This window comes from Platichthys flesus, chromosome 8, assembly GCF_949316205.1.
Source record: "Platichthys flesus chromosome 8, fPlaFle2.1, whole genome shotgun sequence".
NCBI lineage: Eukaryota > Metazoa > Chordata > Actinopteri > Pleuronectiformes > Pleuronectidae > Platichthys > Platichthys flesus.
Genome location: NC_084952.1, coordinates 11972617 through 12000062, shown reverse-complemented (window position 1 = coordinate 12000062; position 27446 = coordinate 11972617). Strand labels below are relative to the sequence as shown.

General features: G+C 45.1%; 2 protein-coding genes across 3 annotated transcripts in view; one reads left to right on the top strand and one right to left on the bottom strand.

Annotated features, from left to right (window-relative positions):
- LOC133959035 (Kv channel-interacting protein 1-like) overlaps positions 1-12271 on the top strand; it is a 39238-nt gene extending 26967 nt beyond the window's left edge. For both annotated transcript variants that reach the window (XM_062394110.1, XM_062394111.1), the window contains exons 2-8: positions 7963-8087; positions 8828-8897; positions 8982-9052; positions 9188-9295; positions 9387-9491; positions 10050-10112; positions 10555-12271. In XM_062394110.1, the coding sequence (XP_062250094.1) occupies positions 7963-8087; positions 8828-8897; positions 8982-9052; positions 9188-9295; positions 9387-9491; positions 10050-10112; positions 10555-10602 (590 nt within the window). In that variant the 3' untranslated portion in view covers positions 10603-12271. The remainder of the gene's footprint in view (positions 1-7962; positions 8088-8827; positions 8898-8981; positions 9053-9187; positions 9296-9386; positions 9492-10049; positions 10113-10554) is intronic.
- Positions 12272-12350: 79 nt separating this feature from the next.
- On the bottom strand, positions 12351-15954 carry LOC133959034 (T-cell leukemia homeobox protein 3-like). Its single transcript, XM_062394109.1, has 3 exons — positions 15347-15954; positions 14145-14382; positions 12351-13506 (listed from the first exon to the last, which is right to left on the bottom strand). The coding sequence occupies exons 1-3, from the start codon at positions 15771-15773 to the stop codon at positions 13323-13325; spliced, it is 849 nt and encodes a 282-aa protein (XP_062250093.1). The 5' UTR covers positions 15774-15954; the 3' UTR covers positions 12351-13322.
- Positions 15955-27446: the final 11492 nt, after the last annotated feature.

Below are 27446 nucleotides of genomic sequence, written 5' to 3'. Positions count from 1 at the left end.
CACAGCTGTAATGTGGCGAGATTAGATTCCTGCCGTGATTGATCCTCTGGGCACGAGCTCGTCACTGTGTGTGTGTGTGTGTTTCTCTGTGTGTGTGTGTGTGTGTGTGTGTGTGTGTCTGTCTCAGTCTCGCCTCAGCACCTGCACGCCTGTTTGTCTGCACTGTCTGTTTCCATCAAGGCTGCTTGTTGCTCTCCCTACAACTTCCTTTATTTTCCTGTCGACTGTTCTTCTCTTCTCTTTCTCTCGACAGCTCGTCTGTGGTGTGAGTTCCTCTTCTACCTGTTGTTGCCCCCCCACCCACCCCCCCTGCTGTTATCTGGCAGCTGTTTTTTTCTTCCTCTTCTGTTGCCTCCAGAAACACATCATTTCACCAGGCCTGTCTCTCCCCTCTCTTGTGCATTTTTCATTTATTTCTCGGCCCCTATATTTCTGCCTGCAACCCTATCTCAATCTTCCCCTCTGACCGCCCCCCCCCCCCCAACCTTTTCCGTCACTCCTCTGCTCCTCCTTTGATCTTGCTCTCCTTTTTCTGTTCCCTTCTTTTCTCCCCCTCCACGCTGATTTCTCTTTATCTTTCTTTCTTCTCATTTCCTTCCACCACACTCACCCACCACCACAATCTGCCTCTAGCTTCCTCATCTCCATACCTCTCCCTCTCCCTCCTCCCTTCTATGCCTCCATTCTATCTCTCATTTGCTCCCTTTCTCCATCACCCACGCTCCCATTAGCTGGTGTGAGTGCTTATTAAGTCATCTCGTCACTCTCCTGGCATCCTGTCGAGTGTGCGTGTGTGTGTGTCTGTGTGTATATGTGTCTGTGTGTGTGTGTGTCTGTGTATATGTGTTAGTTTGTGAATTTCTGCTGATTTTGAGTCTAGACGTGTGTTTACTCAAAAATCCATATTGGCTGGCTGTTGTGTGCATGTAAATGAGTCGTATTTGACTTTCTTACCAGACAACATCAGCAGTGGCACACTAATATGTGACAAATGGCATTGTGGTGTGTGTGTGTGCATGCGTGTGCGCGTGTGTGTGTGTGTGTGTGCGTGTGTTTGTGTGTGTGTGTGCATAAACCCTCCAGCACTTTGGTCTGCCTTCACAGGCTGATGATTAGTAAGCAATGAAAAGTGTATTTGTGTGTGTGTGTGTGTGTCTTTTTTTATGCACACGGCTGCTTTTAAACCTCTACGACCCTTGAAATAATGTGTTCGTGTTTGTCTTTGCTTGAGGGTCGGTGACCGGATGCAGCTCTACGTGTGTGTGCGTGTGTGTGTGTGTGTGTGTGTGTGTGTGTGTGTTTGTTTGTGTTGTTAACCGGAAAGAGTAAATGGACTCTGACCGTTGACTCGGATGTTGACTGAGGAGAACCATGCGTCTCAGAGTGAGAGTTTGAACTGGAACATGATTATGTGTGCAGCTTTTACATGCTCCACAGTAAATATGACTGTAGCAGCTGAGAATCTATTTTTACGATACTTCCTCTGTACCTCCCGGGAGCGCCTGGCTCCTGGAGTCGCTACTTTCTTGAAGAGCGCTCTCCAACGTTTAGGAGTCCCAGCAGGAGCAGCCCTCTCCACCGCCAGCAGGACAGCAGATTAGGCTAATTCAGATTATGCAAATGACACACTCTCTGGCAAGGAACACTGGGACAAGGTACATGAAGAGCATGGCAGAGATAGAGAGGCCGGATGAGATAAGGAGTGGGGGAGAAAGGAGGGATCGGTCGGGCAACAGAAGAAAGGTAGAGATGGAGGAGAAGGGAGGGAGAGAGCTAAGAGTTAAATCCTCTTTCTGGGTCGGAGGAAGTGTGTGCGTCGATATGAGAGGGATGTTGTGGTGACAGGCCGGTTAGAGTGACAGGCAGCCAGACTTTCTCTACCGTCACTTCAGGCCAACACTTATTACTCCAAACAAGCTTGGCAGGAAAAAGCTTTTGGTCACTGACAGACTCCGTGGCTTAACAGCTTGTGTAACGGATGGAGGAGAAGCTCCCAAGGTTGTTTTTTAGGTTGGTTTATTTCGGTTTTTCTTAACCTGCTCACTGTGCAGCTTTGGATCATGAATCACGCAGCTTTATAGATCTCACCTGTTGGCATTCAAATACTTTGTTAAGTCAAGTTTCACTAGATATATAGGTAGCTATAAATAAATTACATCTGATACTATTTTTCTACAGCAGAATATCTTCCCCCGACACCTTTACTTACACTATGATAAACTGTATTTGTTTCCCTGTTGCAGGCAGATCCAATTTATGCACATTGAAAAAATTATGAAGAAACATAATCTTTCCTTTGCAGTGGAGCTGGTCGGACAGCTTCATCCATTCCCCAGTATCCACTGATGAATTACTGCATCTCACAGTGTGGCTCATTGCGGTGTTCCTGGACGACAATAGAGGTCCACACAACATCCGAGTAGGCCGCAGTGAGTCAGCTTTTGGCTGCACAGGCAGTGTTACAATGTTCTTTTCATGTGGTTTGTTGACGCTGAGAAAAATGACTTTTAAAATCAACTATCTGAATCTAAGTCGACACATGAGGCAGATGTTCCAAACTTTAAGAGATACTCCACACCAAAAGCATTAATTCTGGTTACGCATCTCATTTACACCATATTCATACCACATTTCTAAAGAAAATGTATTTCGTGGGTTTCGAATGTGGCGCGACAAAGTGTTTCAAACTGTCTTGGAGCTTGCGAAGCCGATGCTTATGTAAATGTGACCGTTCGTCTCTGCGTCAGGAAAATTAATAATAAAGTTAACGTCCCTGATCAAAAGTGGGGTTCATTAGCACACTCAGGGGAAATAACTGTGGGCTAATCATATTCCTGTAGCGTTAGTCCTGTAACACATGTTCTCTAAGGGAGAGAGGCGACTGCAGCACCAGCACACACTGGATTTTTTGTAATGGTAATAATTACATATTTTTACAAGTTGTGCTCACTTTCCCTTCCTGCCCCCACCCTCTTGGCACTTGCATCGGCTCCAAGAGCTCTGGCTTCTGGCGTTACTGAGCTGCTGAGGGATTGAACCGATGTGGCTCGGGACCGCGATGTCCTCCACCAAGCTGATGCCCAGATTCTGGAGGAGAAAAATCCTCCACTTGTAACGGGCCCTCTGTGGCAGAGGTGCTCTGCAGTTCTGTGTCACTCTCCATTTTTCATGGCCTGAAAATGTCAACAGTTGTGGCGTGACTCCCACACCCGCCGCCCTCAGTCCCTTGCCCAATTTTCTTTTTTGTCATTTCTCTAAAAATGATCAGGTTATACTTTAAGTTGCAGTTTAAAGGTTCAGTGTGTAGGTATAAAAATGTAGTTGTGAAGTGTTATGTTGTAGCTGAAACCCCCCCCCCCCCTCCCCTTCCAAACATGCGAGAGAACCTTGGGCAGTCTTCAGTTGACATAAAAACTCAAAAGGTGTTTAGTTTGTCCAGTCTGAGCCACTGTAAAAAAAACATGGCAGCCACCGTAAAGAGTTCCCCGCTCCTGATGTAAATATAAAGTATTTAGATTAGATGAGTTAGATGAGACACACTGGTGAAAACATCACCTATGATTATTTGATATTCAATGTCTGCCAATAGATCCCTTTCACTAAAATCTTACACACTGAACCTTTAATGTTTCAAAATAACATCCATCAGAGCCGTGGAAACACTTCAGTGATGTATCCTGATGGAACTGCTGCTGATTGATCTCAGCGGGAGACGACTCAAGGTTGATGACTTGAGCGAACACAATCTGCTCCTAGTCATCCCTAACAAGAGATGTTTACACTGTCAAAATGTCTGGCAAATTAAATTAGATTCTATTCTTGGCACTAAATTTAATTCCAGAACAGTAAATAAAGCAAAGCTGCAATTGACAGCTCAGGGGGGGGGGGGCTCTGGATGCAGCAGAGCCCCCTGCAGGCTGCTTGTCTGGCTGCTGCGGCTTCCTTTAACATCCACATTAGGACAATAAACGAGTGTGAGCTGGTCCCAGTACGCTGATACGACACAGGACATTAACCAGCAGATCGTATCCGGTGAAGAGACACTTCGTTATGACTGTCGTTATCACCATATGAATACACGCAGCAGCTAAACCTGAAGTAACGCATGTAATGAAATGTGCGACACATCTTCATCAGGGGCTTTGACGCACACGCCGGTGGTGTCTGTGTTAGCTTTTGCTGCCCCCTGCTGGTACTTTAAGATTGCAGCAGGGTGCACAGTTTCCTGTACTCCTCTCAATCAGACAGTCAATAGAAAGCTCACAGTGCAAATTAGGATGGAACCTTTTCCTGTTTTCTCACCAGATGTATTACAATCACTTTCTTTTACTTGATTTACTTTGCTTATTGCATACTATATTTGATAACTTGTATAAAAAGTATTTTGCATGTTTAATGAGAAAAGTCACTTTGTGTTAAATGAAGCCTTCAGTTGTTCGGGGGCTGGGTGGGGGGGGGGGGGGCTGGGGGGGTGACGTTGTCTCTTAATGACATCCATTAATCAAGTCCTGGTCACACGTGCACATGCACACGCACGGTCCCAAAACAAACACATGAGGTCACACAGTTTGTGAGTTTATCACTGTTACAACCTGCACACGTGCCCCCCCCCCCCCCCCCCCCCCCCCCCCCCCCAAGTGTAAGTCCCTGTTCCCAAAGAGTGAAGGACACAATGACTGTAGGACAGAGGGGGAAGTGGACGTGATGGGACAGCGAGAGACAGAGGAGGGGGTAGCTGCTGGGATGGAACGAAGGTCGGGATAAGAGAGGGAGATGCCCCAGGGAGAAGAGGGAAGGGGGGGGGATAAAAAGACAGAGACAGAGAGAGAGAGAGAGAGAGAGACGGGGGAGTGCTGGTGTCGCTGTAGGAGGAAGCAGGATGGAGAGAAAGTTGATAGACCTGAGAGGAGTCTAGTTGAACACGGTGAAAAACTACGGCGAGGACAAGTTGTGCACGTTGACAAAATGTTTGCTCTCGTGTATTTCCACGAGATCAAAGCCTGAGAACTGGAAAGGAAAAAAGGTGGAGTAAGCAAAGGGACAAGAGCCGGGTTGAAGTGATAAACTCAGGCCAGGGGGAGGAGAGGATTAATGGAAATGGAAAGTGAGGAGCAGGGTGAGAACAGCTTACGTACGATAGCCATCATTCTGCTGTGCTGCGGGGCCGTCAAGATGCTGCACCTGCTGGGAGTCATCAAGGTGGAGGGTGAGTCACAGCAGCGGCTATCACTGTCACCCAGCACTGACCTGGAACCTAGAGAAACGTTTTCCCTTTTGTCTGTGAGTTCTTAAACAATTTGGATTTATTTGTGTGAGAATGTTGAACCTGCATCGGCCTGCTACTTTTTCCTGAAAATCAAAAAATGAAAACATAAATCCACAAGCGTTGAAAAAGTGTAAGTGTTCGATGCTGCGGGAGATCCAGTCGTTCAGTGTCGGTGGAGATTTGTTCTCTCAAGTTCGGTGAGTGATGATATCTACACTGGTGCCGTTACTACCTGCAGGGGGGGGCTTGTATATCTTTTCCTACCCGTCTGTCCAATATTTGTATTTATTTTCTGGTACTTGAATTTATATCGCTGTAAATACTGATGCCACACAATTGAACAAAAACACGGTGGGAAAACGTGACAACACGGCTCATCACGTACATCACCAGTGTCTTTAAGCTCTGTGTGTAGTCATCTAGGATTAAAGATGGTGGTGCTTGTCTGTATGAACACATATCGTCTCTTCATAATGAACAGAGTTAATTTCTTGTCATTATACGATTCGTTTAGGATGTTTTGCAGTTTTCTCCTCGTGGAGGTCAAATTCACGAATTACATTTTGTTAATCAAAGTCTGACTTGTTGTATTAACTTCATGTAGTTTAATGTGTTTTGTGTCCTGATGCAGAATTGTTATATGCTGCATGAAAACTGGGATGCTGTCATAATAATAAACTACACAGCATCAACCTTTGTCTTCACAGTCCCAGTAGAACCTTTCGGAGGAATCGATGGTCTTTAATTCTATACGCTCATGAACACTGCACTGTGTCTGCATGACAGTGTTGGATCAAATCTAAAAGGTTGATGTTGTCATGTTGCGGAGCATCACATCGGGATGTGTGTAATGAACGCACAAGAACGTGTGCGTGTGCATCACATGGAGTGTTATGTCGCTGGAGCTGTGTGTATGTGTGTGTGTGCATGTCCTGTGTGTGGTTATGTAGCATACAGTGTGCTGAACTGGGTGTGAATAAGTACACCCTTGTTCACTCATTATCTACTCACCACTATGCCAATGGAGGGGGGGGTGAAGTGTTTAATCCACAAAACACTTCTGGAATTTAAGTGTGTTTCTATTCTATTGTTTTTTTTAATCAAACACTTCCTCCACCCCTCCATTGGCACTGTGGTGAGTAGACAATAAGTTCATTTTTATTTTGGGGTGAACTTTCACTTTAAGGCCCTTTTTTGTGCATGTGTGTATGTGCATGTGTGCGTGCCCCCATGTGTTTTAAACAGGGTGAGGTAGGGGAAGGGAGCTACACAAAGAGAGACTGTCCAACTTCCATAGTGTAGAATATTAGCAGGTACAATGCTTCAAAGCTCTCAGACTTAATCATTGTAACGTATGTTCAGTAGTGCACATTCAAATTGGCTGTATTCTCTGTTGAGATATAATCCCATCATGTGCAATGACTCCACAAGCGAAGATCATAATTTAAACCTAAATTCAAACCTACTTTCGGCCGATGGCAGCACTTTAATGCGGTTCGACACGAAAACCCCTGCAGATGCATTACGCTGTAAACTGAGTCCAGAATGGGGGGTTTTAATTCAGCGGTGAGATGAAGCTGTCTTTGTCTTGCACTGTAGAAAAAACACCGGCCTGCGGGTAGCCATGATTCACCGATCGGACAGCAGAGAGGAGGTGTTGGAGTAATGAAGCTTCACAAAGCGCTAATAGTGTTTACACACAGATGAAATTGTTTCTATTTCCAGAGTGTTGATGTTTCAAGATGTGGATTGCCGAGGACAGAGTGAACCTGACACACCGAGACACCTGATCAGTGCTTTACAAGTACACTGGCTCAACCATTGCATCTCGGACTGTTGAAATTCATATAGCACATTCACAGCACAAGCAGGAGTGTCTCGGGAGAATCTGGGGCCCGAGGTTAGAGGGACCTGCGGGTGCCCCACATCCAACCAAACAGTCCGGAGATACACACGCAAGACACCAAACCACATTATATCCATCTTCAAATGATTCCTCTGGTATTAAAATTATAATCAGTGAGCCAACTCTGCATACACATAAATACCATCATCCCAGACACGTCTCACATTTAGGAGTGCTATTCTTCAGCCAATGGGGCCTTGTTTGGGGGCGTTTGGACCATGGTGTCATTGCAGCTTCCTGTACGTAGAGAATAACAGAATTTAAGGGGGTTCGCACAAATTTGTGGTTTGTTGACTCACGTAATCAGTTGGATTTGGTTTGCCTAACCCGGTGCCACGCCCCCGATTGTGAGGCTGTATTAGAGAGATGTGTCTGTGACTATTCAAAGCTGCCGGTTGTCCTCATGTGTTCTATCCAAAGTTTTCCCCTTGGTAAACAAAGTGTGTGTGCGTTTGTGCGCTTGTGTGCGTGCCACTGGTTCGTCCTCTCTCCCCTCCCCTCCAGCGAGGACAGTAATGACTTGTTAATGATGGGGCTGGTGAGAGGAGGACAATGGAGCTGTTAGACTGACCTCCACCTCTCTGCACCTCCATCTCTCTTTTTTTTGTCACAGTTTCTATCGCTCTGCCTCTTCAGAGAGATTTCAGTGTACTTCGAACTTGACCTGCGCAAATTATGTCACTGAGACTTTCTCTTTTTCTTTTCTTCTCTGCTTCCTCACCCTTTGGAGGTTGTGTATAAATTCCTGTTAAATAATGATTTCTTTTTTTTTTCTTTCTTGTTTCCTCAGATAAAGCTGACGATGACTTGGAGATGACGACGGTGTGCCATCGACCGGAGGGCCTGGATCAGCTGGAAGCAATAACCAACTTCAGCAAAAGAGAGCTCCAGGTTCTCTACAGGGGCTTCAAGAATGTAAGAGACGGTGGAGGTTTCACAAAATGTCCGATATTCTCAAAGACACAAACCAGATAGACAGACACCACACCTCAAATGTCAATACTCACGACATCAAGTCCCTTTATTATTATTATTATTATTATATATTTATATTAATTTTAATTCATTTATTTGCAAATGGGGACGTTTTAGAATTTTTTTTTTTTGAGCAAGCAAACCAAGATATTGGGTTTAAAGATTACTCCAAACAATAATTCTGAATTATGATTTTCGCTGTAATTGAAATGGACCAAAGTATATTTATACTGCTTTGTTCCCAAATGTCAGTTAAATACTTTAAGTGAAGGATCACACCTGATCGTTTTTATCATTATGTCGTTTTTCATTTCATTGTTTTAACTTCTTGTAGACTTTTTTTCCTTCCGCAATCTACATATACTTTTCAGAAGTGATTCATGTTACATTTATATTACAAGTCTTTATTAAAGCTTGGTGCAGTAGCGCCACCCTTGATAGACGGTCAGAACTAGCAACTGCAATCAGTTGTAACGCTGAAACAGAAGTCAAAAGTGAAACTAGTCTGAATTAAAGGTTAATGTTTAATTTGACCAATATCCAGTCTCCCATCAAATTAGCTTATTTTTTTTATCAAATTCAATTCACACTCTCCCCTTTCTGTCAAACCCTCCATCAGCCTGAGGGAGGTTCTGTCTAATTTACACCTTTTCCTCACTTACTCCTCTTTCTCTCTGCAGGAGTGTCCGAGTGGTGTTGTAAACGAGGACACCTTCAAGCAGATATACTCCCAGTTCTTCCCCCATGGAGGTACAGTGAGAGCGTGCACCTTATTTGTGTCTATACCTGTTTGAGTCTCTGTGTGGTTTCAAACGTTGTGTTATCCTCCTGCAGACGCCAGCACCTACGCACATTACCTGTTCAACGCGTTTGACTCAGCGAGTAGCGGCTCCATCAAGTTCGAGGTTTGCTTCATTCGTTCACCTCCACCGTTCTCCTGTTCTGAAGACGTCTCTTTCAAGTCAGACTGCAGCTTATTACGCCCGAGCCCCTTCTCCATTTTCATGTTGTCCTTCTGTCTCTCTTTGTGTCGCCATCAGGACTTTGTCACAGCTCTGTCCATCCTGCTGAGGGGCTCCGTCACAGAGAAGCTGCAGTGGACGTTTAACCTGTACGACATCAACAGAGATGGATACATCAACAAAGAGGTGCGCGGTTGTGTGCCTGGGCTCATACACACAGTATTTGGGTTTGTATTGGTAAAGGCTCATCGTGTCTGTGTTTGTTTGTGTCTCACAGGAGATGACAGACATCGTCAGAGCAATATATGACATGATGGGGAAGTACACTTACCCCGTCTTGAAACACGATGCACCCAAACAGCACGTGGAGGCCTTCTTTCAGGTAACGGAATCTGAGTCTCTTACTGCACGAACACTGATGTATCACTAGAGCCATTTCTAGACGTGAACTTTGCCAAGACTGTCCGACTCGTCCGCGCTGCAGAAACGTCATCAACGTGCCCACTCACTCACTGAATCCTCCAGAACACAAAATGCTGTTTTCTCCCATCGGGGGCTGGCAGCAGGAACTGTGGAGAACGTCTGGAGCAACTGACTTCTCACAAACAGCCCCTTCTGAAGATATCAGGAGAATGTCTGGAGTTCGGTGCATGACTGGAATCAGATTCAGACATTATGTGCTTTTGTAAATAGGGAAAGGATGATGGTCACCTCGGTCAACAGCAAATAAAAGATGACATTTTTTTTTATTTAACATTAAAAACATAACAGAAAATACATCAAAGTGCACTAACTGTCTAGTGATGTTAGTAAAGTGCAGAGTAGAGCTATCACAGCAGGGAGACTGACAATGATCTCACAGAAATGGCTGCTTATATCAGGAATATCTTTGCTTACACTCTGCACTCGTGGCGTCATGCATGTGTGTTTGTCTCCACAGAAAATGGACAAGAACAGGGACGGTGTGGTCACTCTGGACGAATTCATCCTTTCTTGTCAAGAGGTACTTTTTCCTTTTAGCTCTCTTACAGACTCCCGGGGATCCTGTGCAACAGGCCTTTTTCAAGGGAGACATTTTGATTCATCATAGAAGAAACTCCAAATGTACAAATACTTAAAGTAACAATGGCTGGGTAACATATACGTACGGTTTGTTAGTCAAAGTCAAATAGTTTTTACTTACTTTTCACAGAATGCCTTATTTCCCCCTCCTTTGCAATTCTGGCTACACTACCTATTAATTATGGTGTTTACAGCTACAAAAGAATGAATGTTTTTACTTCAGTGTGTTTGCCCTCAGAGAGACAGATCGCTCTAATGGTCACACACTTTATATTTTATGGGCTTTTACTGCCCCCTCGTGGCCGGTAAACTGAATTAAATGGTGATTGTGTGGCGACTTCCTCCTCAGTCTGCTTCTCCATTCCCCATCTTCCCTTGCACAGGATGAAAACATCATGAGGTCTCTGCAACTCTTTGAAAACGTCATCTAGACGACCACGGAGAGGGACGACGGTGCAATACACGAAAAGCCCAGAGCAGGAGAGGAGAGAAGAACAAAGAGAAGGAGAGATGCACATGCACAAGAAAAAGGAACCGTGTAGCCTGCAATTGAAATGAAACAAAGAGCTTCTTCGGGTTGTGTGTGTGTGTGTGTGTGTGTGTGTGTGTGTGTGTGTGTGTGTGTGTGTGTGTGTGTGTGTGTGTGTGTGTGTGTGTGTGTGTGTGTGTGTGTGTGTGTGTGTGTGTGTGTGTGTGTGTGTGTGTGTGTGTGTGTGTGTGTGTGTGTGTGTGTGACAGTTGCCTGAAAACTTCTTGGGAGGTGTCCTGCTGTAAGAAATCCGCGGAGACAAAAAAAACATTTTTGTTTTCAGAAAAGGCCCCTTAGACTTTAACCCTTCACTTGACCTTTACCACTCCTCTCGTCTCCAGCGTCCCCCATTGGTTGCTGTCTTTACAGTGCCATCGTGTAAATACTGATTCTGACACATTTCTGAAGTATAAACCAGAACCTCAACCTGGACTGGAACTCCAGCTTAGCAGTGAGATCGATCCAAGGTCTAAAATAAGTGGATTTCTGTATCACCACAACGAGCGTGAGCTGTACTGTGAAGCATGCAGGACAAGAGGCCTGCAGCTTATTAAACACACAGTGTATGCGCCACGAGAAAAACATGGTGGTAACATAGTCATCCTCTTGATAAGCGGCCAAGGTCTGGGCGTGGCATCTCACACAGCCACCTCATCTGGTTCCAGAACACAGGCCTTTGCTCTGCAGCTGAGTTTGACCTCAGCCGTGCCCCCCCCCCCCCCCCCCCCCGCCCCCCAAAGACGTCCTTGTTACTCCCCTGTGTGTGTTCCAGTGGTGTCAGTCCTTGTTTCAATGTTGTAACGACTCAACTGTAGATATTTGACTGTTGTATTTCTTGTTCTTCTTCTCGCTGTCTGGAATCAGCCGTGTCGGTCTGTGCGTTCCCGGGTCTGACTAACTGTCTTATCTTTCTGTCAAATCAGGTGGAACTGTAATTATCCTGGAATTTGGGGCATTCATTGTTAAATAAAGAGTCCGCTATAGAGATTCACTCATGTACAGAGTTAGAGTGACACAGGGATGTGCATGTGTGCGGTGTCCTCCTGTAAAGTTCATTTTTTTCTAATTTTGCCTGAATATTAAAAAGTCATTATCGTGAGCACAGTGTCATCTCGTGGAGGCCACGGAGAGCCGAGCCACAGAGGAGAGTTTCACTGTCGATCCAGAGCGACCAACCTTTCACTGTGAGGGAGCGACAGAGGAGGGGGAGGTAGAAGGAGGAGGACGGCGGTGAGGGAGTGGGGCCGAGGAGGAGAGTAAAGACCTTTTCACTGATTCTGAAGGAATGGAAGCCATGTTTTCAAACGAGAGCCATCGAGCAGGTCACACACACCCATCCATGAGAAATGATTTACTGTCATGCCCGCTCACTGTGCTGCCGCCAGTGTGATAAAACAAATCCTCGCTGAGTTGAGATGTACCCAGACACACTGACGGACAGGAAGACAAACAGATAGACAGGCATGCCGACACACAGACAGCGCATATTGTCAGAATGAAGTCATGTGTGTATTGAAATACTGTATAAAATCATTATATTTATCAATAAACTTTTCAACAAACAAAATGAATCCATGTCTCCTGTATTTTTGACCTTGTCGCTCCATAACATTTTTTTTTTTGTTTCATCAGAATTATCGTGTATGAAAACCTCAAAACCACATCTATGGTGCATCACATGGAGCATGGATCACAATAACAGTTTGTTATGTACACATATACAATTAAAGTACAAAAAAAAGGGTTGCACATCTGCGCCCTCATCCCACAAATAAAGCTGGATATTGTGCACATGAAAAAAACCAGCATCACTGAACATGCATCTCTCCCTTTATTACCCGGCTTACAGCCTCTTTCATATTCTCTCTCTACTTCTCTCCCAACTACACCTGACATCTATTCCCATAATATGACATTTCAGCATAATGATGGTGCACTACACCTGCAAGTGATTGTGAGGGTGCATTTTTTTTTTATTAGATATAAAGCACCAGGAAAATTTAAAGTAGCTTTAATCTGAATTTTTGTGAAGTCACATTTGTATTTGTCTGAAACAGAGTAAGAGGTTGACTTAAAATTCACTGACATGTTTACTCTGAAGTAGCTTCGCCCCCTACTAACTAAACTTACCCTTTACAAATGCCTGTCTCAGAATAAGGAGATATTTGTGTTGAGAGAAAACACCTTCACAAAATTATTAAACATTGTCGTGTGTCACTGGGAAATTCATTAACTCCTCCATGTCAATGGGTTAAAATTTCCTTCTTCACTCTTGAACAGAATAAGCACGAGCATAAGAGAACAATCACATTTTAATTGGAATGACAGGTTCTGTTTCAGCTCCTCTTTAAATTTGAAAAGTGTCCAGGTACACAGCTGCAAGATTTAGTCCGAGAGAGTTCATTTTCTGTTTACAAACAGGCATCACTCACCATCACTTCAGGTCCAGTTCCACTTCAGTTTTTTTTTTTTTTCCTGTTCCAACATTTATTTATTTGTTCCTATCCATTGCATGGATCAGAACATGTCCCACTGTCCTCATGTAGGTCTAATTGAATGCATGAATCCTCCCAGGGATCACAGATAAGATGCTTATTGATCGCAGTGCAGAGAGTTGGGTCTCTACTCCCGCTCCTCGGCCCAGGGCTGCAGGTTCTGCAGCGCGTACAGGGAGGAGTTGTGCGCGCACAGTGGATCCGACACCGCTGATTCGCCGAGAGACTTCTGGAGGGCGGACTGCTGCAGCTGCAGGATGAGCCGATTGGCCTGCTGACGCTCCGCCTCCCTCTCCTCGGCTGTCTGTCTCCTAGAAGAAGGAGAAGAAGAATTTAACCTTAATAAATTAATAATTGATACCTTATTTATAAATTAAAAGTGGGGTCGTATTAAATGAAATAGGATGAGTGTAGACGAGTGGAAATCCATACTGGCAGTATTTGCTGCTCTGGTTATTTAAATTAAAATAAATTGATTGTCAACATGATTGTAAGGATGAGAATACATTTTTTTCCAGCACAAATAATTAACATTAAAATACATGTATTTGAATTCCTGTATTTGCCTGGTGAATTTGATCTTTTGGGATTGTTTTGGCCTAATTAATGTGGAGGTTCTTCCGTAAATGTATTCATAGGCCATTCGAAAAAGAAAGAAATAGATTTAATCTATATTCGCTGTATTATCTGTATTTTAAAATAGTTGTTATAGCTAAATAGAGTTTCTCCATCAGTTTGTTTTATTCTTTCGACACGCCGGGGTCACGTTACAGGAAATTACGCACGGGGGTCACCTGCCACAGGAGGGAACTTTGTTTATGTTTTGGCGGGGTACCTGACCCGATGCTACCGGGGCTAACTCTCTGTGGTCCACGTGTTAATGAAGTCAGTGCGCGGAAATGTGTGTTATAAACGTGACGTTACAAGGATGTTAAATGTTCATACTAACCTCCACTTGGTCCTGCGGTTCTGAAACCAGGTTTTGACCTGTGCGTCCGTCATCTTCAGACTCTTGGCCAGGGCCGCGCGCTCGGCGCTGGCCAGATACTTCTGCCGGTGGAAGCGCTTCTCCAGCTCGCAGATCTGGACCCGGGAGAAGGACGTGCGGGGCTTTTTCCGCTTGGGAGGCGTCCGGTTCTGGTACGGGTGTCCTATCCGCCGCGTCACCGCGAACGGCACAAGCGCTGCTGCAGGAAAGAGAAGGACACACACACACACCGGTGAGTGGAGGACGAGATTTTATACAAAAACAAAACAGATCAATTCAGCTTTCAATCTGTGTGGACATTTAAGATCAAATATCAGAGGTATCTGTTAATGTCCCTATTGAGACTGTGTAGGCCACATGTTAAATAAGTGTGACTATGATATTAGTACTGGAAACAAGTAAAATACATGGATACTCATCTTACAGTTGGGATTTAACAGATAATCTTTGTTGTACACAGAGAGAACATCAGGTCTATTGGTCTGTTTATTGATCCTTTACATAAAGTAGTGGTGGCTAAAGTCCTTTGCCAATAAAGGCCTATAAAATCCTATAAAATCCTATTCAATAGAGTAAAGTGTCCGGCTGCCAGAGTGATAGAATATTTTAAGTTAATCTTTTTCTCATTACTCATTATTTATTTTAGATTTTAATAAAAGCTGTAGAATTTGTGAAATCAAATATTTGACAGAGTATTAGTTTAACTTAATCTTACTTAAACCTAATGTGGCCTTAAATTAAGATGTATTGTTCATTTTCACTGCTACAATAAAATATGACCATATAGGACCATGTTGCTGATTTATTCTTTAAAATCAAAGTATTTAAACCAACTATTGAAATACATCACTTGCTAATCCATAATACATTAAACATTAATATCATAAAACACGAAGGAAGTCGTTAACACAAGGTATTTAAATATACTCATCTGCGAATATAGCTAAATAAAATAATGAAACTATTTAAACTGGTATGCTGTGTGTATTCCTCTGCTTCGATCATGTTAAATAATTGAAGCGGAAACATTCCAGTTGTCCGTAAATAGCCGATACAAATATTTGGCACAGGTGTTTGTTTTTTTAAAAGGTCCATCAGCAGTTCCCAACGTTTTAAACCAGATGAAATATTAATGAAGCCATTAGCTCTAACAGCTGTCCTACCTGATATCCTGTCCTTAGCGAACCTGTTCCCTATCCAGGGGAAGCACAGCCCTCCAAACCCAGGCATGGCGCCCTGGACAGGGGCCGGGGGTCCCGGGGCTGTCATGGGTCTGTGCGCCGGGACTCGGATCACTCCCCGGCTTCCCAGACTCCTGCTCTCCCCGTACGAACCCGGAGCCTCCACTGGAGGCATTATACCGGAAAGGGAGATAGACAGCGCGGTGTAAGAGGGCGCGCTGGCCCCGGTCGGGCTTCCTAAACTGTAATAACCGTCCCCGCTGCTTAAATCGGATCCACTCTGTCTCCCAGCCGTGCGCCCGCTCTCCGGCTCCGTGCCGGCTCCCAGGATCTGGTCGATGCCGAAGCTGATGGGCTCGTGATGGGCCGGCTTGGAAGGAGGGCTCGGCGCGCTGGGTGCTTGCTCCATTTCCGTAGCTCTGATGCAAATAAAAGGGGATGCAAAATAAAAACCTGAACGGGGTGTTTTCGGTGCACAGCTGCGTCAAACTGTGGCAAAAGTAATCGCCAGTAGTGTCTCCATCGCTGTCCAGCCGCTCTCCCAGAGTCCAGCGTGTCCTCGTTGTCTCTCACAGGCCTCTGTCAGAGGACTGGCTCTCCTCTACAGGCTATGCTGAAAGTTTGATGGGCGTTTGGAGAGATGTGACGCTCTGTCCTCCTCTCAGCGCGTCAAAACGCTCCGTCTAGCAGCTCCGTCCTCCTCCATCCCTCTCCACCTTTCATTGGCTGGCACCACACTGACTGATTGAATGTTAATGGGGGTAGGCCCACGGTTTGGCACAATAACCAAGATTTCCCCTAACCACGGGCGTCAGCTTGCTTTATATATATAACAAGTTCTATTAAGAAAAGACATCTTCATACTTTCTGAGTGATTCTGTGTCGTTATCATTCTAATTAAGGGGAAATTACAGAGGAATCGACTACATGGAAATACATTGCTTGATATGTTAAAAGCTCACAGGGACGAGGAACGTCTATTATTTTATAATTTAAACCAAATTTTTTTCTGACAATCATCTGTCAGTTTAACCCTACTCCCTGCAAAAATTTTCATTTAAAAAAAAGGGGTTTTATAAGTTTTGGTGACGAAACGGAAAAACTTTTTCAGTGCGTGGTGAATTGATATTTCTGCTCATCGCCAATTTTTCGGGTTATAGACAACGTGCTCCTCATCTGTTCTCCTGCTCTCTGCGTCATCGACTCAGTCTGTATCATTGGAATGCACGGGGATAATAAGTTCACACCGAAACTGGTGGAACGCTATCAGCTTTATGACCTGAAGACTATTTATCATAGATGTGTTATAAAGGAGAGACCAAAGGGAAGAAATGTCAGCCTCAATTTATTTCCCTTCTAATCCAAATCCTTAAAGTCGAATATATAGGCCTTATAATCAATTTAGATATTTATATTACATTTTATTTTGATTTGACATCCGCCTGCTCTGTGGCGTTTACTGCTTAAAATATTAAACTTTTTAAGATGGATATAGAAGTGTAATATTAACAATGCGTTGCATTTTAAACCTTGATTTTTCACATCACATAATCAGGTAAAGGCAGTGACTCGTTTATTAATGTTGGATTTATAGAAAAAACACAATTTAAATCACAGGAAAAGCCTGATGCCGATGATAACCGAAGCCAAATGAAAACCTTACAGGCATGATAATAACTTGTACCGGTGCGTAATTGCGCACATCCCTGACGTTGGAAGCCACGGCGCCTCTCTTTAACATGAACGGACAGCAGCCTTATTGAACATTGGCAGTGAATCACCAGCGCCCATTGCGCTTGGCAAGGGCTTCGCGCGGCCTTATTTGTTCCTGATAGCCGGTCCCCACATTAAATGACCTGACAAGGGACGGCCATGGGCTACTCCAGATAAAGTGTCCGGGCTCTAGAAGCTGCGCGGCGCTCAGATTCAATGTAGCAGGCGCCCAAAGTGACCGGATAATCTCATTTCCACCAACTTGTCTCTGGGACAGACAAATGCGTGTCGGGTTGGGATGCGGCAGGTGGCTTTTTAGACGATCACATTACAGCCCCGTTAACAAACTAACCACCAACATATTCATTTGGTGATAGTGGGGTTGGATTTCAGAGGCTTTTTAAAAATATCAAATATGCTCAACTTTTTCATTCCTCATCTTTCTGTAGACCTGTAATTTAATACCTGCAGTTTGTAAATAATTAGAGTTTGTGTGCTCTTGTCAAATCTGTATGCAGACATTTGTCTTTAGTCCTTGAGTGTTTTTTAATAAAAGGCAGCAAATGAAATCTAATAGTTGTAAAATGCAGTGAAAATCTTACAACAAAATAAAATAAAGTGGTTCACTAGTAACTTTTATCCTTAGATGCTATACAAAATCAGGCAGAGGTGCATGGATGTTGTGGGGGGGTCATATATATTTTAAAAGGGATCTGCATCTAGCCCTTCACAATAAAGTCTTATGAAGCAATATGAGAGGGGACAAGGCCCGAGGTGTTTGTTTGGCAATATGGACAGACTGAGTGTTGGCCGCCTCCCTCCGCCATATGTGAGCGCACCGGTGGCTTTTGATGGGGGAGAATTGGTCTGTTATAGCTGTCACCTCTCTGGACATTTTTATGTTTCTCTTGGTGCCACTTGCAAACAAAAAAAGAAAAGATAAAAATAATTCCCCAACTCTAATTACATCAGACATACCCACTCATGAATAAAATAAAAATTCTGATTGATTTATTTACAATTGCCCTACTCCCAGTTGATGATGACGCATAGCTTGACCACAACTGCAGGCAATAATCGCCTTGTGGAAATTAATAACTCTTTATCCGAACTCCTCTCCGGAGTCCCTGCAGCCCGCAGTGCGGAGCAGACGGGGTCCCACTGGTTGCAGATGTTGGGTGTTTGTAATCCGGTGTAATCCAATGATTATGACACATTAGCTCTGACCTAGCGGGACACCAACATGACACCAGGTTATCCAAAACGCACCGGGAGAGACTCCGGCCCATATGAATTTATTGTGGCTTGTGTGCGCGTAAAAGGGCTATGTCGGACCTTTTCATTGCTCCACGGTCTCATCAGAAACGGTCAAAAGTAACTGATGCCAAGAGTCTACTTAAAAGTATAGAACACACACACACGCACACGCAGACCCTCCGAGTAGTGGCCTTGGGGGGGTTATCTCGTTTGGGTCAACATATTTGGATAAGGTTTCTGGGAAGCCTCGCACACAGCGCGCACCAACAATTAACTTTGCCATCAATCCTCGTCCCTCCCCCTCCCCCCCCTCCCACAGGCAATAAAAGCTGACACCCCGTTTCCAAAAGTCTAAAAAAGAAACGACAACAAAAGAGTGAAAGAGTGCGATTTGTTTGAGAAATTACCACTTGATCTGCATAATCGGGGGGTCTGGGCTGCGGCTCGGTACCCGGGGGCTGCGTTTTTATTGCGCGTCTCTGCGCCGTTATCAATTTCAGCAGCGCGCCTGACTTTTTAAAAGGGGGACGAGGCCGGCTGCCTCTGAATAATGAATGACACGCTTTTATATTGTCGCTAAAGTGCCCGTGATGTTACAATATGAAAAGGCAGCGGTAAGTAATAGTGCATTTAAAGGGGATGTAGTGTATTATTATGATGTAAAAGAGAAGGAGAGAGGCGGCAGAGAGAGGGAGGTGAGTGCAGAGCAGCACCCGGAGAGAGAGAGAGAAGGAGAGAGAGATTCTTTTATTACAATAAGAGGAGATGAGTTTGCCTCGCAGCGAAATGGGGACCAGTTAATGAAACTTTACCGCAGCTAACGATTTCCCCTCCCTCGCTCTAAAAACCGCCCTTATGAAATATTTAAACTATTTAATATAGGTAGTATTAAGCTGAAAGACACTGGCATCGTCCATCTGACAAAATTTACAAGGCTGGGGATTGTTTTTTAAAAAAGTTGGCCAAACGGAGCTTAACTGCTTTCCCACACACAACAGCAGTCGTGTAAATCACGCTCACATTGAGAGGAATATAAGTGAAAATGTGTTTTACTGCTGGGAGACTTGATTTAGTCTGATTTACACTCATCTCCATACCACACCGCTGTTTAGATGCAGCCTCGTCCTATCAATGTGAGCCTGTCTTGTCTATAATGGGAGGGATAGCAGAGCATGGCCCCCATGTGGGGGGATAGTGTTTCATATTGACATGCTCAGTGGGATTGTTGGATGAGAAGAGGAGGAATGGGATCCCCCATCAGGGACTCGGCCGGGACCATCATCATCCCGGGGCTGTCACCGGACCACCGCTCTGTGTGGACACAAGTTAAACTGCGAGACACTTAAAAAGCAGATACACCAAATGTCACTGTCAATGTCAGATGCCCGGCTTGATAACTGTTAAAGGAGTTTAGAGAGGAAACATTAACACTGTCATCGCAAACAGGAGGAATAATAAGTCACATGTGAAGGATGACAAAAGAAATTTAGCTTTTTATATTATGTAGCAGCTGATTTTCAAAGTGTCACTTTACTTAGAATAGTGTTTCATTGGAAATCTACATGTGCAAGGAAACTGCAAACAGTAAAGCAACTCTGATTATGATCTTGTACCCAAATCATGTAAGCTTTCTGTTTGCAAGTATCAGGATGCACGTTTAACCACATAAAGATGCCCTATTGTTTCAGTGAACATTGCAGTCTTGTTACACCCGAGGAGGAAGACGCTCTGCCTGCGTGTGCGTGAGGGACAGACCATGTTAGCCTGTCTGATGGTTGAATGCATGGCTGCCTCTTCACGCTGGTTAAAAGTCAGGGGAGGGAGCGAGAGGAGGAGGAGGGCGGAGAGGAAGAGAGTGAGAAAGGGAAGTATGTAACCGCACCGACGTGAATTACAGGGATGGACGGAGAGAGGGGAGCAAAAAAAAAAGAGAGAGAAAAAACCCAGGATGGATGGATGACTAAGATTGAGATGTGAGAGAAAGAGTTAAAGCATTAATGGGGGGATCATTTGGGGCTGATGATAATTGAGCACATGGCTTGAGTTTGGAGAGGAGGATTCCCAGAGCACTGACTCGTCTTCGTGTGTGTGTGTGTGTGTGTGTGTGCGTGGCTGCACTTTGGAGACTTAACCTCTGTCGTTTCTATTCGGAGGGCTAAGTAAAAGTTTGTAGACGCCTTTCAGCGTGATCTGCTGTCGACAGAGTGACTGATGTAAATAATAAGAGAGTGTGCTTTATTGCTTTAATGACTTATGACTGATTAATGTGTGTGTGCGTGTGTGTGTGCCAGTGTGGGTTTGTGTTTAAGAGCAGCTGAGTGCTCCTCAATGCCCCTGGTAGTGGCGCTAATGTGTTAATTCATTACTGCTTGTATTCAGTTGCATTGTGTCAGAGCTGTGTTTTCCCGTCTGGGTCCTCTCCGCTTCATAAAAGCCGATTATCGTGCATGTCGCCGCCGTTCCACCCGTCCTCTCCTGCCTCTTGACCTCCTCACCCCTCCTGTTGCCTGCCTGCGGGGTGCTAATGCAGGGGAGGAGGGGAGGGAGGGACAGAGGACCAGCTGCCACCAGCCACAGTGCTCTGCTGCCTGGCAAAGGCGCCCACTCCAGCCCCCTGCTTCGCTGGGCCTTCTGGCCCCTCAGGGTGGAGGGGGGGCACCAGCCTCATGCCACCAGCCCCACCTGTCCTGCCCCAGGGCCCGATTAGACACACTCACATCTACACAGCCACATATGTATATTAGCGCAGGATGACCCCCAGAAAGTGTCAACTCTCTATTGACTTTATCTACTTTAACTTAATGTTCTTAAGTCAAAAATATTCGATAGTTGAAAAATTATTTCTCACAGAACTTTCAACTAATCTTTTGTTTGACTTGAAAACATGGAAAATAAAAAGTTTTGCTTTGCACACTTACATGCTCCGAGCTGAAGGCCTGTATTTAAATGCAGTTCCCTACACACACACAAACAGATTTCTAACACACGCACAGATTTCCTACACACACACACACACACACACCACCCCTCCTCGGATACACAGGGGCACTTTGCTTTGAGGCGTGAAAGAGCGAGAGCTAAGTGAGGCCACTCCAGAGCGCTATCCTCTATATTGATTTCCCATTATCAGACCCCAGTCCCAGTGGAGTCATTAGTGCTGGGATCAAACAGACAGACAGGGAAGGAGACTAATACCAGTCACTTACACCAGCACGGGGAGATCACCTTACTTCCCTCAGGGTAAGGAAGGCCAGAGAGGAGCAGAGGAGGAGAGAACTCGAGGAAGGGGGGGTGGAGGTAGTGGACGGACGAGTGCATCGGGCTAACAGATGGAGACGGCGATGTGTAGAGAGAGAGAGAGAGAGAGGAAGAGGAGAGAGGTGGGGTTTCTCAGTGGAACGTTCATGGGCAAATGATAGTCACTCTTTGATCACTTTATTTGACTGTTCTTTGTCTCTGGCAGCAGATATGTCTCATTTTCTCTGTTCGTCTTTGCGTCCCTCTCTCGCACAACCGGGTTCGCCTTTGTGTTGTGACTTGATTCAAGTTCTCATGTTGCCGCAGACGGGCGACTCCTCTCTGCGTTCAGCCTCGTAAGATGCAGCCGATATTGCCCCTCGTCCTCCTGTCTGTCAATAATCCTATGATAAAGATGCAGTGATGAATGGTTTTCATGTAGCCAGCAGCTGTCCCCCCAGCTCACCAGAGAGAGACAAAGGGAGAGAGGGCCGGAGAGAGAGGGAGAGAGAGATAGAGAGACACAGGGAGGAAAGAGTGAAGGAGGAATATGAAATGTGAGATACTCATTTTGGTCCCTTGCTTCATAATTTCCCGTGGATTTATTTATTCTCTACGGATTCGGGAGCAACAATGAATTCGTAGTATGAATCAACACCATCCATCTTATTCACTTCAGCCTGCCAGCGAGCCCTGGAAGTGGCGTTTAGGCTTTACTGCACACACGCACGGACGCACACACACACACACACAGACACACAAACCACACACCCATCGACATACAGTATCACACACACGCAGCTCAGATGGGGGTGACCCTGGCCTGACCCCCCTGCTGACCCCCAATCTGTTCCCCAACCTCACACCATGAGAGACCGGGGCACACCGGGACATGGACACACACTCAAAGACACACACTCGCACACACACACACACACACATTGGCATATCGCACTGTGTGTGAGCTGATGGATATCTCCTCAGACAGTACCATGTGTGTGGGCAGTGTGCATGTGGACAGCGTGTGCATGTGCGTGCAGGTCTAGGTCTGTGTAGTGTTGTACCCTCTGCCCCCTCCCACTGGTGTTAATTGATTCTTGGTGTGCTTTGATGATTGGTGTGAGGACCCCTAGAGGCGGGCCCAGTCTCCGCCGATGCCCCCTCCCCATTGGGGTAGCACCTTTGTACTCACAAACACAGCAACAACAACAGAAACACATGTACAGTTATACAATGCATGCCACACAGATTTTGTGCATGGTATCTCGCTCTTTATTAATATATATGTATATATATATATATATATGTATCCTCAAATTGTTCCACATGTGCTAGTTGTGCATAGTCATGTGAGAAAATACACACACAGCGACACACTAATGTCTTTCAGGGGGTTTTCACACCCTAGTAAAGAGGAAGCTGGCTCGCTGACATGAGCAGATTGTGGATCATATGAGATGATTCACGTAGAAAAAAAAAAAATCAGTGTCTTCGAGGTGATTCATGAACAATATAGGTGGGCATAGGTGTGTGTGTGTGTGTGTGTGTGTGTGTGTGTGTGTGTGTGTGTGTGTGTGCGTGCATGTGTGTGTGTCAGGGAGAGAGCCAGAAAGACAGTAAGAGAGATGAATCTCCGGTTATTAATTTCCAGCCGCGGCCCCTGGGTGAGATGTTAATATAGGGCTGATTGTGACTAATTTCTTATTAATTGCCATCAGCGATTACACAGTGGCCACTAATGTGGCTAATTTGTTGAAATGAATTTGGTTTTCTGAGGCATTTTAATTGCTGCAGGTGGGCAGCGTCCTCGGCAAACTGCAGCTTCCATTTTCTTCCAGCTGGAAACTTTGCAAGTTGTGCTGCTGCTGCGTGTGTATCGCAGCCTATTAGTATCCTATTATAGAGTGAGTACAGCATATACCTATTACTGTAATGGCGTTTTATGTTTATAGGCTACAGTTTGTCTGTGCAAATCTGTGTGTATGGGGTCTGCATCTCTGTCTGAAGACAAGCTCACAAACAAATCTGCGCTGTATCTTTGTAAATGCCACTGATATCTTATTCATCAGGTTTATGCTTCCTCCCTCCTCCATATATCTCTGCGTGTTCCTGATCATTGCAGTGGGGACGGAGGGACGTCTAAGTTGTTGCCTTTGTTTGTTGAATGTTTATAGCTTCCGTTAGCACAGTCTCAACGACCACTGAGGAACCAGTAGATACAAAATCCAAATCCCCCTATAAAAGAGGAGATGCCCTCTGGGCAGCCATAGCTCATAGTTGGCCTGATTTAGTGGCAGCCAGGAATCTGGGCTTGAATAAAGACAGAGCGAGCGAGGGCAGAGTGGGAGAGAGAGAGGGAGAGAGGGAAAGATAGCTCCCCGTGTGATAAATAGCCCCAGCTCTCTCTATTGCATTAGCCGTCCGGGCCGATAGATTGCGAGCCCAATAGACCCAGACGTATGCGATTGGTTTCTCATATAAAAGTTGCATATTAAATTCCTTCACAGGACTGTGCCCCTCTAGCGTGAAGGAGGGAAGGAAGAAATGGGAGTTAAAAAAGCAGAAAGTGGAGAAAGGAATGGAGGAGAAAGAAAAAGGATTTTTATGAGCGGTGAAGACAAAGGCAGAGAGTTGGGGGAAGCCGGAGAAGAAGGGGAAAGATAATGGCAGGAGAAAAGTAGCTTGATGGTGGAAAAGACAAATGGTGATGTCATGTATTTAATAAGTCCGTGGATATTGGGCGATGAGTGCGACCATACGTCCATTTAATCAGTATTGCCTCCCAATGAAGATTTCTCTCTCGCTTGCGCTCACTCCCGCCCCCTCCTGCTCTCAGCCGCTCTCCTCACGCTAACGACCGCTCTAATTGTTTCCAGGCTCATTAAGATGCTGATGTTTTAATAGTAATTAATCCGTCATTTGCCTACATGCAAACGTGGGGCCACTGAGGTTTGTTCTACACTGTTTCAATACACTGATAATGCACTAGCCGAGTCAAAGGAGACAACATCCTGCTAATTTAGCTCATCACTGTTAATTGGTTGTTAAGTGCCTTTAATTACCACGCAGGCTCTGGGACCTGGGTCGGCAGGAACAGGGGGATCTCCCTGAAAGTCGCTGCCGGTTTGATGGATCTTCTTTTGAACTTTGAAAACTGGGAGAAAATGACCAAAACACTCGAAAAAGAAGACACGCGCTGACCCCGTATCTGTTTTTCTACCCGCGCTGTTTTCTCACCCTCTCCGTATCCTTGTTTCCCTTCTTCTTCTTCCTCTCCTCCATCCTCTCCTCCCTTCCTCCTGTCCCTTCCTCCATCTCTGTCTCACACCCCATCTCTTTCTCTAGATATTATTAACTCATTAAGTTTTTTTCATTATTTTTAATAAAAGATGAGTTATGGCTTTAGCCTCACTGTGGCAGCATCCCCCCACATCCTCCTCCTCCTCCTCCTCCTCTCTCCCTTCCCCTTCAACCATTTGCTCCCTCCCTCCCTCTGCCCCCCCCAACCCTCCCCTCGTTTTCTCGCTGTCTCCTCGGCCATATTGCGCCTCCTCCGATACGTCTGACCCCTGAACTGCTGTTTCTGACCTCGGTGTTGCCGGTTACAACCTTCTGTCCATCTTCTTCGCTTTCGCCTCAGCCTCTCGCGTCTATCAATCATCTCTCTTTCTCATAGCGCTGAGCAGTTTTTCGATGGCATTCATATGATTTATGATTCACGATTCTCTCTTTTTCCTAGTGTGTGTGTGTGTGTGTGTGTGTGTGTGAGCGAGAGAATGGAGAGAAAGAAAAAGAGAGAAAGAGAGAGACAAAGAAGGACAGAGAGAGAGAATGAGGGAGGAGGCTTGTCGATGACACAGTTGAATAATGACAATATCTATGATTGATAGCTTATACAGAGCGAGACGGGTGTGCGCACTGTGTGTGTGTGTGTTAGTGATAGAAAGAGAGTTTATATGTTGTGTCCCCCCCCCCCCCCCCCCCGCATTAAGCTGATGTTAAAGAAGCAGTGATTAATGGTTTTCATGTAGTTTGAGCTGTAAGTGGTCACTCTGGAAGAGAGAAGGGGGGGAGAAAGAAAGTGGCCAAAATTACCAAGGGACACATGATGTTTTTGTCGGAATAGAGGGAGTCGGTCAGATGAAAGCATAATAAATGACTTTTAGTTAGAGAGGACAGTTGTTAACCACACTAGCCTTGAAGCCATGAAAACCCTAAATGAAATATTTACTGCGTCTGTCGTCACTTTCTTCACACTGAGGCAGATTTACAAAAGCCTTTTAAAGGCACTTAATTTGGTTTTGTCACTCTTTATTTAAATACAATACCCACATTTCCATGCATGGAAAGAGTTTTCCTTATCTAATGTTGCTACAATAGTGATGTGGACAAAACGGTCAGCCTGTTTTTTCTTTCTGTGTATCTGACATCGGTCGAAGCTGAGTCTAGCTCCAGTGGGTGGCTTTCAAAGTTACTCACTGTGGAATCCCTTCTCTGCATATAGGTCTACGATTCGGCTTTACTTGCTGGAGAGATGAGTCACCAGATAGCTCACCTGGTTAATCCGACCCCCCTCCCCCCCATGTACTGAAGCATGAGCCTTTTCCGATAGGGGTTATAATGAACCTTTTGGTTTGGAGAAATGTGACGCACTCTGTGACAGTGGTGCAACCATTTTCAGTCCTAATAATTTACCAAACCATGGTGGGTCATCACCAGGGGGCATCGGTGCTTCTGTTGGACGACTGACAACACCACTCGCTGAAATCCGAACAAAGTTGAACTCTGACATGTGAATCTGCCATTGCTGGCTAATGAGTGCACCTGCAACTGGAAATGCATGATTGTTCATTATGTGGACTTCACTAGAAGCGAATGGAAGATGCATTTTCAGTGGACAGAAGTATAATGGGGCTGTACCTCTACTCTGTTGAATGTCTCATATTAGCTTTGCACAGAAATTAAGCTTTATGGCAGAAGTCCCAGTCAAATCAGTTAAATTTTCATGCTCAGTATGATTCGGTCACTGATGTCATATCTAACATCCAGTCATGTTCATACAAGTGTACCATGAGCAGCTGTGCCGGCTTTGGCACGTTCTTGCCACCACGGCTCCGCCTCTGCCTCGTATGATTTAGGGTTTGGTCTCCTGGCTTTTCTAAGCTCTGATGATCATACATCTTTGAGTCTCTATAGTATGTGAATGGTGGAGTAGTTCTTCCTGCTAGTTGCTGCTCAGAGCCTTTGAGAGAGCTGAGTCATTTCTGACCCAGCTGTGTAACCATTTGCTATAGAATGATTTGATGCTTACAGAGTCTCTGGAACTAGAACTGATTATATGATCCCCTATATTTTACAGTGTAATCTCTCTGGAAAAGTCCGATAGCAGACAGAAATGGAACTAGTTGAATGTTAGAGTAGATATGGCAACGTGAGTATTGATTAAAATAGGTTTATATTATTATAATCGGCTGATTTCTCTTACGTGGAAACATTTAGCTCAGCCCCTGCCATATATGCAGTGTATCAAATGCCTCACTCGCCTACGTGCAGGCAGACTACATCTGGAGTTTATGGGTTACTCACGCTTTTCGGCAAATCTACCTGACGTTTTTTACCCAGTGGGCCCGGTAACCACTCTACAGTCTGTTGGGGCGTCACCAGGCTCTGAGCTCAGATGCTGTCTTATGAATTCAGTTCATAAGTGAGTGGAAATTGTCCCTATGCAGAGTAAATGGAAGAGTCCATGCTCTGGGTAAGTTACCATCTCCAGAGTCGTGTCTTGACCAGAGGTTTGTTTGGACAACACCTGTCCTCGGCCTTCGCGCTCCGCAGTCCCTCAGTTGTGTGTGTGTGTGTGTGTGTGTCAAGTTGT